This window comes from Phacochoerus africanus, chromosome X (assembly GCF_016906955.1).
Source record: "Phacochoerus africanus isolate WHEZ1 chromosome X, ROS_Pafr_v1, whole genome shotgun sequence".
In the NCBI taxonomy this organism is placed as follows: Eukaryota; Metazoa; Chordata; class Mammalia; order Artiodactyla; family Suidae; genus Phacochoerus; species Phacochoerus africanus.
Genome location: NC_062560.1, coordinates 64468844 through 64483015, shown reverse-complemented (window position 1 = coordinate 64483015; position 14172 = coordinate 64468844). Strand labels below are relative to the sequence as shown.

General features: G+C 35.0%; 1 protein-coding gene across 2 annotated transcripts in view; it reads left to right on the top strand.

Moving 5' to 3' along the window:
* Nucleotides 1-13439, top strand: part of ABCB7 (ATP binding cassette subfamily B member 7) — a 122455-nt gene extending 109016 nt beyond the window's left edge. Inside the window, exons 13-16 of one of the 2 annotated variants that reach the window (XM_047764556.1) lie at nucleotides 578-749; nucleotides 3413-3516; nucleotides 5884-5991; nucleotides 13111-13439. In XM_047764556.1, the coding sequence (XP_047620512.1) occupies nucleotides 578-749; nucleotides 3413-3516; nucleotides 5884-5991; nucleotides 13111-13326 (600 nt within the window). In that variant the 3' untranslated portion in view covers nucleotides 13327-13439. The remainder of the gene's footprint in view (nucleotides 1-577; nucleotides 750-3412; nucleotides 3517-5883; nucleotides 5992-13110) is intronic. The other variant, XM_047764557.1, reaches the window with a different exon arrangement.
* The last annotated feature ends 733 nt before the right edge of the window (nucleotides 13440-14172 follow it).

The following is a 14172-nucleotide window of genomic DNA, read 5'->3' as shown; positions in this document are numbered from 1 at the left end:
TAAGATAAATATGATATATCCTTAGTATCATACAACTATTGAAAATAATGAGGTAGGTTTCTGTTACTGACATGAAGAATCTCCAGGATGTGTTAAGTTAGAAAAGCAGTTTGCCACAGCAAACTATATCTAGTCACTTATGATGGAACATGATGGAGAATAATGTGAGAAAAAGAATGTGTGTATATATGTGTGACTGGTCACTTTGCTATACAGTAGAAATTGAGAGAACACTGTAAACCTACTATAATGGAAAAAATAAAAATCATTAAAATAAATAAATTTTAAAAATAAACATGAAACAAAAAAAGCAGCTTGCAAAATAATATATACAGTATGGCTCCACTTGTATTGAAAAAAAGTATGTTTAGGTGTCTAAATGCATCAGAAAAAGTCTGGAATGATACACAACAAATCATTTGTGGTGATAAGCTCTGGAAGGGGAAATAGAATTACAGGCATGAGGGGGTGATTAAAGGGTCATGGTTTTTTTTATGCCTTTATATCTTTACTATTGTTTAAATTTTTAAAATAATGAACATGCATGTATGTGTGTGTATATATAAATCTGCTCCAGGATTCTGTCCTCTTCCATAATACCATTTACTACAACCTCTTATATGGAAACATCAATGCTTCACCAGAGGAAGTGTATGCAGTGGCAAAATTAGCTGGACTGCATGATGCAATTCTTCGAATGCCACATGGATATGACACCCAAGTAGGGGAACGAGGACTCAAGCTTTCAGGTAATCAAAGATTTTAGACCTGGGCTTCACTTATATACTCCCTTAAAATTTTAATTTCTCAGAGCCATTTACTAGAAAATGTAATGAGAGAGTACAAATCCAGTGCTCATCTAGTATCTTTTGACAAAGTCCCCAGTTTCTTGTCTATCATTGTAAACAGTTCAACATGTTAGAAGTAACTATTCTCAAATCATGCAAGTCTCATTTTTTTCACTTGCAACTGAAAACACTAAGTGCTTAATAGTTATTGATATGTGCTGAAGTCAGTGTTATTATCCATAATATTAATATTAAAGGAAAACTAAGATAATTATTCCTATAGGAAAGTAGTAAGAGTAGGGAGAAGTAATTTGGTAGTATAGAATGTATCTCCTCATAATTTCTTAGGTCATTATGAATGTTTTCAATACTTTAGACCTCCTTATACTTGATATACTTAACTGCTGTACTTTCCTTACAGCCAACTTCATTTTCATGTCTTTGTTGGTACAGTGGGCAAGTAAATTTTAGGGCTTGTACATTTTAAGTGTTTAATTATGAGATTACTAGGTTTAATAATGGATTATTATAAAACGACTGAATTTTTTGAGGATCCAAAAAATGTTTCTTTGCCCTGAATTATTTAAATTCCAAAAGTATAATGATATTTAATACCTGAAAGTATTAATGTAACTCATGTAAACATATTATATCCTTTATAGTTTCTCTTCATGCTAGTTTAGATTGGGGAGGAAATGTGTAGATTAGGGATAGAGGTAAGGAAAAAAAGAATGAAGAATACTCTGCATGAATTTTAATAAATCTCTATTCCTTTTCATTTTAAACTGACTTCATTTATTCACAACATTGATTAGGTACATACTGTGTGTAAGCAACTATGCAAAATGGTTTGAGAACTTATAAGATGAAACATAAAGGAACATACTCTCAAGAAAGTTTTGATTTAGGTTTAGAAAATGTTAAGCAAAGATTATTTTCAAGTTAAGTTGTAGTAGCTCTTTGGTCATTACCTGGTAGTATAAGATGCCTGCTTCATTCCAGTCCCCCTTTATACTTTACCATTGCTCTTCATCAGAGTAGTTTCCAGTTAACTAGCCCACACACCAGATTATTTATCTGTTTGGCTAATTCTCAAGATCCCCAATTAGCTCTCTCAAAATATGACTTTGCTTCAGATAGCTGTGCTGCATTCCATTTTTCATTTTGTTCCTCTCTGCATGCCTTTTGGGGTAAGAATGGTTAAGGAAATTGTATTCTTAGGTAATACTCATTGCCTTACAACCAGACCTGTCAAAATGAGCAATATGTTATTTAGCATCTATGCCAATAATTTTGGTAGAGAACAAGCAAATGTTTCTTTTCCAAGTTCGAAAATTCTTTGAATAGAAATGAAACTGGGTTGGTTTCCACTTGAAATTTGGGAAACATACAAAAACTAGTTCTTCCTCTTAGTATCTACTTATTCTTTCTGCTGCTGAATTGCTAGGTGGATAAGCAGATAGTTCTGATATAGTGCCTGCCTGGATAGGAGGATTTTGAACTTATGAAATGAGAAAGAGTGTAGGTAGTATGAATGTAAATTTATTCACTAACATTAGACATAAGGAGGTCTTCTTACAGGTTGAAGATAGTAACTGCAGAACAGCTAAAAATAAGTAATACTGGTGTACCAGATAATCAGTAGGTAGAGCTTTTTTTACTGATGCTAAAAAATACAAGTTTTTTCAGTCATTGATAAATGAATAGATAATGGACAAGAAAAGAAGCCAAAAGGGCATATTCAGCAAAGCATCCTCTTTTGTATTTCCAACAGTAGTTTTATGTAAGATCGATGGCCTTAGACATGAAGGAGTCCCAGCGAAGAAAGAAAGATTGCTTTATTTTCTCTAGAATATATTTAGGAATAATTATGGGCTTATACACTGTGAAAGGAAGAGCATCGGATGGGGAATTAGTTAAGTCCAGTCCAGATTCTGCTGGAACTTGCTCTGTGACCTTGACCAAATCACTTATCCTTTCTGGGCCACTGTTTCCTTTCTGTTTTAAAATTCTGCTATGCTAGAGCCTCATAGCAAATAACTAAGGTGAAATATAGAAGTCCTAGTAAATAGCCTTAACTTTGAATGGTACTGTGAAAATAATAGCTTTCTGTCAAAAAAAAAAAAATCTTTGACAATACTAGGTGAATGGTACTTTTTAATGTTAGGGGATAAATTTAGATATTCATAGTTTCATGTCTTCAAGTTTTCAGGCTTCAGATATTGAATTTGTTTTTGGTTTTGTCGATAGTCTAATTTTGAATTTTTTCTATCTGAGGTTGCTGTTCATTGGGAAGTAATATAAAATACTTACAAAGTAGCATATAACAAGCATAGTTCTGGTTAGCAGAATAATTCTGGAATCAAAGTTGTCACCACCACCCCCTTGTTCTTTTCATCTGTCATGAAGTCAGAATCCAGGTTACATTTATGCTCCAGGGAATATAGTTTGTCAAAGGATACTGTATACAAACATAGACTTTTATAACTGAGTAAAATGAACAGTAATCAGGAATAAAGGTAAATGTTGAAGGTATTACTTGGTGGTTATAATTAATGGAAATACTAGAAACATAAAATAAGTATTTATTTATGCCCTCTTAAACTAAAATCTTTCTTTACCAGGAGGAGAAAAGCAAAGAGTAGCAATTGCAAGAGCCATTTTGAAGGACCCCCCTGTTATTCTCTATGATGAAGCCACTTCATCATTAGATTCAATTACTGAAGAGGTAAACAATGGTGAAAACTTAAAACTCTTCAATTCTCACTGCTTAACCTTTTTCCTTGAATGTTTCAGTAAAATGGCTGCATTCTTTCATATTTTGAATGAGCCTCAATAGGAGGTGCTGTAGAGAAAAATATCTAGCCCTTTTCCCCAGTACAGCAAATGTTGATAGTAAGAATGCCAAATTTCTTTGAATTATCACATTAAGTCTGTTTGCAGATGTATCTCCTTTTGGAACTGTGTGACAATTTATGTTCTTGTATCACCCTTGCATCTTGCAAAGCTGTGGGAATCACCTAATCTGCTGACAAAGAAAGGTTTTAGTCTTTCTGCTTTTGCCACTCAACACTTAGTAAAATAGGTCATGTAAATGATTGTGACACAGTACACCCAAGAAAGCCTTTCACTTATCTTGGAGCAACTCACTGAGGTACAAATCTGGCACATACAGCCTGCAGTGCTGGTATCAATTTATATTCATTTCACAGCAAGTATTGTGAAACACCAAGATGTTATGACACTGATATCATTGCACTGCCCAGCAACTACATTAAACTTCCTACAATCTTTGTATTAAATACCAAAGTCTTAACAGTAATCATAATTTCATGAACAAATCCTCTTAATCTAGAACTGAAGATAGGCTGATATTATTTTTCAGTTGCCTCCATTCACCTACATCTTACTTGTAGGTAAAAACCTATTATTGAAAGATAGGTCTAATTTTGGCTTTAGAGCATGTATGACATATATTTTGCATATGGAGTTAAGTTTCAGGGCATACTGTTTGATCTGCCATATTAAAACTGTTTAATTTCTAAGTGAATTGTTTAGCATGAGGATTTATTATATTTAAAGGGAATCTTAAGGTGCACCAGACCCCATTCATAAGCAGAATAGCAGTCTACTTAGAAGAACTTTATATCTAAAAAATGTGTCATCCACATTTATTACAAATTAAATGTCCTAACAACAGTCATTATTTGAGTCATGTATCTTTTTTTAATATTTATTTATTTATTTATTTATTTATTTATTTATTTATTTATGTCTTTTTGCCATTTCTTGGGCCGCTCCCGCAGCATATGGAGGTTCCCAGGCCAGTGGTCGAATCGGAGCTGTAGCCACCAGCCTATGCCACAGCAACTTGGGATCCGAGCCTCGTCTGCAACCTACACCATAGCTCATGGCAACGCCGGATCCCTAACCCACTGAGCAAGGCCAGGGCTCGAACCTGAAACTGCATGATTCCTAGTTGGATTCGTTAACCACAGAGCCACGATGGGAACTCCAAGAGTCATGTATCTTCATTATCTTATGGAGCATAACCCACTAATTGTCAACAGAGAATTCCCCCCACCTTGAAGGGAATGAGTTACCAGAAGATTTAGTAAATTTTAATGTACCTTTTAAAAAAAAAACAAAATAAATTGTATTGGCATATAGTTGACTTACAGACTTGTTTAATGGACCTTTTTTAAGGTCTAGGGCATCAGTATGGTGTCAGAGTTTAAGTTCTTGAGGTTAAGGAAGAGGAGTCCCTACAAACATCACAATTTTTCTTAGAATTGACCCTGCACTTGATTTTTCAGTCTGTTCTAGTAAAGTATAAGGTCTTCTTTTCCTGGGTAACCATCTACTTCTGATAATTTTATTCCTTTTATAAATACAATGACTAGAAATACCTGTAGGAAGCCACTGGAAATACCACCATCCCCCACACTGCTAATTCCATCTAACTTGCTGTACTTATACCCAGGTTTCCAAGTATAGCTGAATATATATACAACTCTCTTACATTTTACAGGCAGTAAACAATGGATTTTCCAGAATGCTTTTGAAAAAGAAATTTCTTCAAGTTAAACATGCACAATTAATTGTCTTCGTCACCCTTTCCAAGTTTGAACTAAGGAAAAGCAATGGTCCTATACCCTTTGAGTCTCCTGTCTTTTCTTGATTTTTTTTAAATTTCTCTACATCCTATCCTTGAGTCTCTTCTGATTTTATTTTTGCTCTCATTGACCAGATAAACATATATGCACATGATGTCAGTGGATTCATCATTTTTATGTTTGTTTTTAAGTGTAGAAAATAACCACTTTATCCCAAACATTGTAATTTAAAGAACTGTTGCCTATCTTAAAGCTTTTTTTTCCCATAGTAATGTGGTCATATTTATTTTCCCTCTTTGATTGATGTACTTCTCTTTGTAGTAATTATTAGATTAGGTAAAATACTTGGTGGTAGTATAAAGTTTATATAATGAAAAATTAACTGGAATTTTATATGTCCTTTTAAGAATTGTATGAGTATTTTAATTTACATTTAGATCTCTCCCCCCCCCACACTCTTCTTATTGTCATACTTGCAGACTATTCTTAGTGCCATGAGGGATGCAGTCAAACACAGAACTTCTATTTTCATTGCACACAGATTGTCAACAGTGGTCGATGCAGATGAAATCATTGTCTTGGAACAGGTGAGAGATTTAACTTTAAAGATTAATATTTAAAGAATGTTAGAAATTGTTACAAACACAAGCAACTTAAATGTTGTTTCTAAAGAAATATACAGAATTTGTGTTCTTTCAATAAGATTGAATCCTATGGGATTCCAGTTTTACCTCTTTCTGATAGGAAATAATTCATGTCACTTCCAAAAAGTGAATAAATTCTATTAACTCACTCGTTATTAAAGTTTTTTTTGTCTTTTGTCTTGGGCCACTCCCACGGCATATGGAGGTTCCCAGGCTAGGGATTGAATTGCAGCTGTAGCCACTGGCCTATGCCAGAGCCACAGCAACGCGGGATCCAAGCCGCGTCTGCAACCTACACCACAGCTCACGGCAACGCCGGATCGTTAACCCACTGAGCAAGGGCAGGGACCGAACCCGCAACCTCATGGTTCCTAGTCGGATTCGTTAACCACTGCGCCACGACAGGAACTCCTCGTTATTAAAGTTTTAAAAGTAAAGTTAGAGGAGGAAAACATTAAATCCTCATATGATAGAAGCAATTTTAAGGGGTGAAACTAATATGACCTCATGTGTTCTATCAACAGTCTCTTGTAGTATTTTTTTGTCTTTTGTCTTTTTAGGGCCGCACCCACGGCATATGGAGTTTCCCTGGCTAAGGGTCTAATCAGAGACACAGCTGCCAGCCTACACCACAGCCAGGGCAACACCAGATCCGTGCCGCGTCTGTGACCTATACCACAGCTCATGGTAATGCTGGATCCTTAACCCACTGAATGAGGCCAGGGATCGTACCCACAGCCTCATGGTTCCTAGTCAGATTCGTTAACCACAGCCACGATGGGAACTCCCATCTTGTAGTATTAATATTAAGTCTACATGGAGTTCCCATTGTGGCTCAACAGGTTTCAAATCTGACTAGTCTCCATGAGGATGCAGGTTTGATCCCTGACATTGCTCAGTGGGTTAAGGATCCGATGTTGCCAAGAGCTGTGATGTAGGTTGCAGACGTGGCTCAGTTCCAGCTTGGCTATGGCGTAGGCTGGCAGGTGTAGCTCCCATTCGACCCCTAGCCTGGGAACCTCCATGTGCCATGGGTGCGGCCCTAAAAAGCAAATATATATGTATATAAGTCTATATAAGAAATAGAGTGCCCAAGGCTCTTCCTCACCCCCTGCAACCAAGTGATTACCACTTCACAGCCTTGGCAAGAGACTAGAGGTTTACTTGTCAGGAAATTGTGTCAGAGAGGCTCTGGACACAAGAAAATTACCAACCATGTCAACAGAAAGGTGAGATTAACTGGAAATCAAAACATACTAAAGAATAAGACCACCAACCCTCTTGTGCCACTGGCCCTAAGAAGCTTGCCAACCAGTTACTTATTTCCACTATTGCCACTCCTTCCTTCATCAGCAGATAATTAGAGGATTCTTTTCTGGAGAAACAGAAATAGCCCCATAAAAAAAGATATTTGTATTTGGGGACCCCAACAAAATGAGCAGATATCCATGTGATTATCCTATAATGAAATGCAGCATCTGAGAACCCAACCCACATCCATGCACATAGAGAGCTTCCAGTCAGCCTTTTAAATATTGTATTCTTAAGTGGCAACGTATAATAAAGGAAGACCTCCAAGCAGAAAAAAAATTCAGTGAAATAAATGTAGACAATGCAGACACCATAAGAAAGCCTAAAAATATAAGTAATATAATCAGAACATGGAAAATACAGCACTTCTAAAATAAGAACAAAACGCTGTTACGAAAAACAGTGAAGAAGACTTAAGACATGGCATGAGTTCCAGGATATGGTGTTATGTGAAAGTAAGAAAAATGCAAAAGAATATGTAGTATGCTACCTTTTGTAGGAGGATGTGGGGGAAATAGACATATATTTATTTCTACAGAAAGAAATTCTAGGAGGATAAACTAGAAATTAAGACATTGGGTACCTACGGGATATGTATAAAAAGGGGTAGAAGACATAGGGAGGTAAACAAGACTTTCCTGATTATACTTTTTTTTTCTATTTTACTTCTGAACCATGTTCATGTTTTTATATATTCAAAAATTTGAAAATCAACAAGGATGGAGAAAAATCAGAAATTGAATACAAATAGAAAGAAGCAAAACTAACTGTATAACAAATTGGTAAAATAACTGTGCAGAAGAAAAATAGAATTAACCCAAATGACTTTTGAATATATTACTCTAATTATTATAAGGATAAAAATAACTCAAATTTGAACTTAGTAAGTTTGTTGCTGGTAGTAACATGGGAGTAGCTATTTTGAAACCATTTTGTATATATTGTAAAACTGAGCATTTGAGTAAATATATTGATGCTGTTGGGAAATAAAGGGCTTGGGAGAAGAAAGATACAAATATAGAATGGGAGAAGAAGAGGAAGAACTTTGTGATTTATATTGGAACAAAATTATCAATATGAGTTCATGATGAAAAAAAGTTCCTGGAGTTCCCGTTGTGGCTCAGCAGGTTAAGAACCTGACATAGTGTCTGTGAGGATGCAGGTTCAATCCCTGGCCTCATTCAGTGAGTTAAGGATCTGGCATTGCCACAAATTGTGGTGTAGGTTGCAGATATGGCTTAGATCCAGTGTTGCTGTGGCTGTGGCTGTGGCATAGGCCTATAGCTGCAACTCTGATTCAATCCCTAGCCTGGGAATTTCCATATGCCACACATGTGGCTAGAAAAAATAAAAAAATTTTAAAAGTTCCTAATTCTGTTCACTGAAAAGGCCTAGTAGCAATGAAATGCTACTAGCAATGAGTGTAACTTGCACTTAGATCTCGGATTCTAAATACTGTTCCTCACCAAAAGGAACCAAGACTCCTTGGAGAAATCACTGATTCCTTATCTGGGGTAGGTAAATTAATAAGGGTGTATCATAAGGACACAGGAACCATTTTGAATGAGTTCCCACTGGCCAAAGGTGGGACAATTTGAACATAAAAAAATATAATGATACTAATGAATTATAACACATAGAATAAAAACCAGTCTATAATTCCATAATGATATCTAGGAAAGATTTTCTTCAAGAATGAAATCTTGCCGTTTACACAACGTGGATGGACCTGGAAGGTATTATGCTAAGTGGAATAAGTCAGAAAAACAAGTAGTGTATGATTTCACTTATATGTGAATAAGTGAATAAATAAATGAATGAATAAAACAGAAACAGACTCATAGATGCAGAGAGTGGTTGCCAGAGGGGAGAGAGTGAGGGGAGGGAGGAAATAGGTGAAGGGTATTAAAAGAGGTACAAACTAAGACATGGGGTTTTAATATACACATAGGGAATATAGTCAATAATATTATAATAACTTTGGTGACAGTGGTAACTGGGCTTAATTGAGGTAATCATTTCATAATGTATAAAAACAACAAATCAGGAGTTCCCGTCGTGGCGCAGTGGTTAACGAATCCGACTAGGAACCATGAGGTTGCGGGTTCGGTCCCTGCCCCTGCTCAGTGGGTTAAGGATCCGGCGTTGCCGTGAGCTATGGTGTAGTTTGCAGACGCGGCTTGGATCCCGCGTTGCTGTGGCTCTGGCGTAGGCCGGTGGCTACAGCTCCGATTCAACCCCTAGCCTGGGAACCTCCATATGCCGAGGGAGCGGCCCAAAGAAATAGCAAAAAGACAAAATAAATAAATAAATAAATAAATAAATAAATAAATAATAAAAAATAAAAAACAACAAATCATTATGTTGTACATCTGAAGCCAATATAATATATGCTAATTATAACTAAGTTTTAAAAAAGAATGTCAGCTAACACATGTAGAAGGAATAATAAGTTTAGAAAAACATATTTTGCAATATGCATTGTAATAATTGATTCAGATAAGGATTAACATTGTTAAAACCGTCCAGTGAAAAATTATTGGGGAATAGAATATTCACACAGTTTGAAAGCATGGCACACAGATTACTTATTGATTACAAAGGGGAAAAGTACATTTAAAAGAGAGAAATCTGATATACACTACCTTAATCAAGTGATCAAGTTTAATATCATTAATTGTAGAACAAACTGATATCATGAACCTCCTAACATGGTGCACTGAGGACATCGTCACCTGTATTGTATTTCAAGAAAAATGTTTAGCCTGGATCTAAGAATCAGGAACTACCAGACAAATACAACTTGAAGTGCATTCTTTAAAATACAAGCCTGGACATTTTAAAAATATCGTCACACACACTCACACAGACTAGGAAACTTATAAACTGATTGGATTCTGAATGGACTATATATATATGTATATATATATACATATATATATAGACTAGGAAACTTATAAACTGATTGGATTCTGAATGGAGTATATATATATATAGGATATTATTGGGATGATTGGTGAAACCTGGGTGATAGTTGTATTCTAGTCATGTAGGAGAATATCCTTGTTTTTAGGAGGTGCATGCTAATGAAGCATTTATGGGTGAAATATAATAATATCCACAACTCATTCTTAAATAATTTAGCAAAAAGTAAATTTAGAGATAGGATGAAGTGAGAGAAAGCAAATGTAGAAAAATTAACAGTTGCTGACCTAGGAGAAGTATATATGTAGGTATTCACTTTTACCATTCTTGCAACATTTCAAATTTAAAATGAAGGTGGTAAATAAATAAAGGAACAAATCAAGAACAAGAGATTTTGGAAATTAAAAATGTCATTGATGAAATAAAGTCAAGGAAATCTCCACAAAGAGTAGATAGAACAAAAAGAGAAAGAAAATAGAGGAAGGATAAGAAAATAAGAGAATTAGTCAAAGAGGTCCAACATTTCACTAATGGTTGTTCCAGAAAGAGATGATAAGAGAAAGGGAAGGAAATAACCAAAGAATAATACCCCCAAAATGTCCAAAACTTCAGATCATGCGTTTCCATATTGAAAGGGCCTACCAAGTACCCACCATAATGAATGGACAGGAAGGGGGAAAAAAAGCAAGACAGATTGTTACAAAATTTCTGAATTGAGGATAGGGAAAGAACCCAAAATCTGTGAGAGGAATATCTCAGGGGGTGGGAGTGGGGGAGGAAACACTGAATAATAGATTACCTAATATAGTTGATTATGAGAAAAATACTATTCAGACAGGCTTAAAGTTTAGAGGGAATTACCAATAATGACGTAGAAAACTAAGCCATGAAAAAGCAAGGCAGTTACTAAGTCCAAGAAGAATAAAAAATAATGAAAATATATCTATATAAAATCCTAGTTCCTATTTGGCTCAACAGGTAATACATAGTCATAATAAAGTAAACTATATTACCTTAAATAACATTTGCGATATAACCAGTGTTATTAGGATAGTAAAGAATGAGGCAGTGAGAATGTGGAACAGTTAAGAATGCTGAGTCTCATTAATATGTATATGTGTGTAAATGCCGGAAGATATAACTGAATTTGGGGATAAGAAGGAGATATTCAAGGGTGGAGAAGGAGGAGACAGAAGGCTGTTCTCTGTGTTATAAGCTTTGGAATTAGTACTTGTCTTTTAAAGTTATATACATTTATGCTTTAATACAAATATAAATAATTTAAAATATATTTTATACATTTTTATTGGATAAATTTTTGTGATTTATTTCATTGGTTTTCTGCAAAAATAACTTCATTCTTTCTCATTTTTTTTTTGCAGTTTTCATTGAGGATTTTTTTTTAATTGAAGTACAGTTGATTTACAACATTGTGTTAGTTTCAGGTGTATAACATAGTGATTCAGGGTTTTTTTTCAGATTATATTCCATTATAGGTTATTATAGGATATTGAATATCATTCCCTGTGCTGTACAGTAAATCGTTACTTATCTATTTTATGTATAGTAGTTTGTATCTGTTAATCCCATACTCCTAATTTGTCCCTCATCCCTCCCTGTCCTCTTTGGTATGTTTAATTTCTATGTCTGTGCATTGAGAATTTTATTTATTTATTTATTTTTTACAGTGGTAAAATTTAAAAAGTCTAAAATGTGTAATCATGGGGACTTTTGTGCCAATGAGGACAATATTCAGGATACAGAAGAATTCATGTAGCTGAGCCAAATAGTTCTTAGACTGCCCAGCCAGCAATCAAGGAGGAGCCTTTACTCAACCACTCAGAACTGGGCACTTCAGTTATCTTACTTAAGCGTATATTTGTAAAAAGTCCTCTCACCAGGGGTACCAGTAAAAGTGACAAAATTCCTTTTGTCTCCCAACATGTTTAACAGTAGCTGTCAAGAGACAAATTAATTGTAACTAAAAGTTTGGAATTAATACCAAATCTATGCAATGTTAAGTTTAATAGCCATTGTTAAAAAAAATAACTACTGGGAGAAGTAAGCTTTTCATGAAGAAATCCTTTTTTTTTTTTTTTTTTTTCTTGAAGGGATTTGCCATCACTTTTTTTTTATTTTTTGTTTTTATTTTTTTGTCTTTTTGTATTTTCTAGGGCCACACCCGCGGCATATGGAGGTTCCTAGGCCAGGGGTCTAATGGATCTACAGCTGCGGGCCTATGCCAGAGCCACAGCAACATGGGATCCAAGCTGTGTCTGCAACCTACACCAAAGTTCACGGCAATGCCGGATCTTTAACCCACTGAGCGAGGCCAGGGATCAAACCCGCAACCTCATGGTTCCTAGTTGTATTCGGTAACCATTGAGCTACGATGGGAACTCCAGAAATCTTTTATTTCAAAGGTCCCATGAGGATTTTGGGATGTTATTTTTAATCCTTTAAATCTCCATATAAATAAGAGTACTTTTGCTATATTTACTGATGACAGAAAATATCACCTTTAGAAAAATCTTCACCTTCCTTTTCTGCTCTTCAAAATGAAAAATAAAACATTCAGATTTTGTTTCCTCTAAGTAAAATGGTTTATGTCATATGGAATTTCATAGTTTTTGTTTGTTCACTGGACTGATAGCTCAACAGTGAAGAAGGCATTCATACACCGATTTTTCCTATTTATACTATGATGGAAGAGATATTTTTAGTGACTGCAAATCTTTCAAAATCCTTGCTTAGAAAGTATTACGTATTTTCAATTATTATTCCAGTTTTGACTTTTTCTGTGTTTCTCTTATTTTTGCTTATTAGGGTAAAGTAGCTGAACGTGGTACCCACCATGGTTTGCTTGCTAACCCTGGCAGTATCTATTCAGAAATGTGGCATACACAGAGTAGTCGTGTGCAGAACCATGAAAACCCCAAATGGGATGCAAAGAAAGAAAATGTATCCAAAGAAGAGGAAAGGAAGAAATTACAAGAAGAAATTGTCAACAGTGTGAAAGGCTGTGGAAACTGTTCCTGCTAAGTCACATGAAACATTTTTCTATTCTTCCTTTCTTCCATCCCTCCTTTTTGCTTGACTACCCATTTGCACTGAAGCAGAATTGTTTTATTAAAAAATCATACATTCCCATTTTATATAATCCTTCTTTTAGATTATATTTGAAAAGGGATTTATTTGAAAAGGGAATTGAGGTTTACATCTTTCACAGTCTATTTAATATGGTGTATGTATTTATCCCCAAATTATTTTCTTGTAATTGCCTTAGTTGTGATAAAGCATAATTTTTGTTACCATTTGACTTTACCCCTTTTCAATTTTTGAAGGCTAATAGCTATTTGATATCTATAACCAGATGAATCAGATTGCTTTCCAGTTTTTTTGTAGTTTTTCAAACCTCCTTTATGCTGACAATTTAGATGGAAAGTGTCTACTTCTTAAAATTAAAAAAAAAGGCAATATAGGTTCATTGTTTTTACTCCCCTTCCTCTATTCAAATACTTCAGTGATAGATACTTAATATATTTTAAGTTATTTGCCACACAACCTTTAGTAGGAAAAACCTTGATTCTCATGTTGGTGTGAAGAGTGTTCTTCATCATTAGCCAGCATTATAACTGTCATCTACTGGTGGAAATTTCATTTTTCCACCAAACGAGGTGTTGCTTTTGTTGTTTTGGACCAAAATTTATACATTTCTCTTTAAAGCACAAACTCTGATGTAATTTGAGAGTTGCCATACTGGGAGTGATCTAAAAAGCATAGGAAGTTAATTGCCTTTTCTATTTCCATCTTAAATGCACACTGCTTTCGCTATCTAAAGTTACACAAAGAAACAGCTAAATGGAGAGTGTGTGTGCATGCATGTGT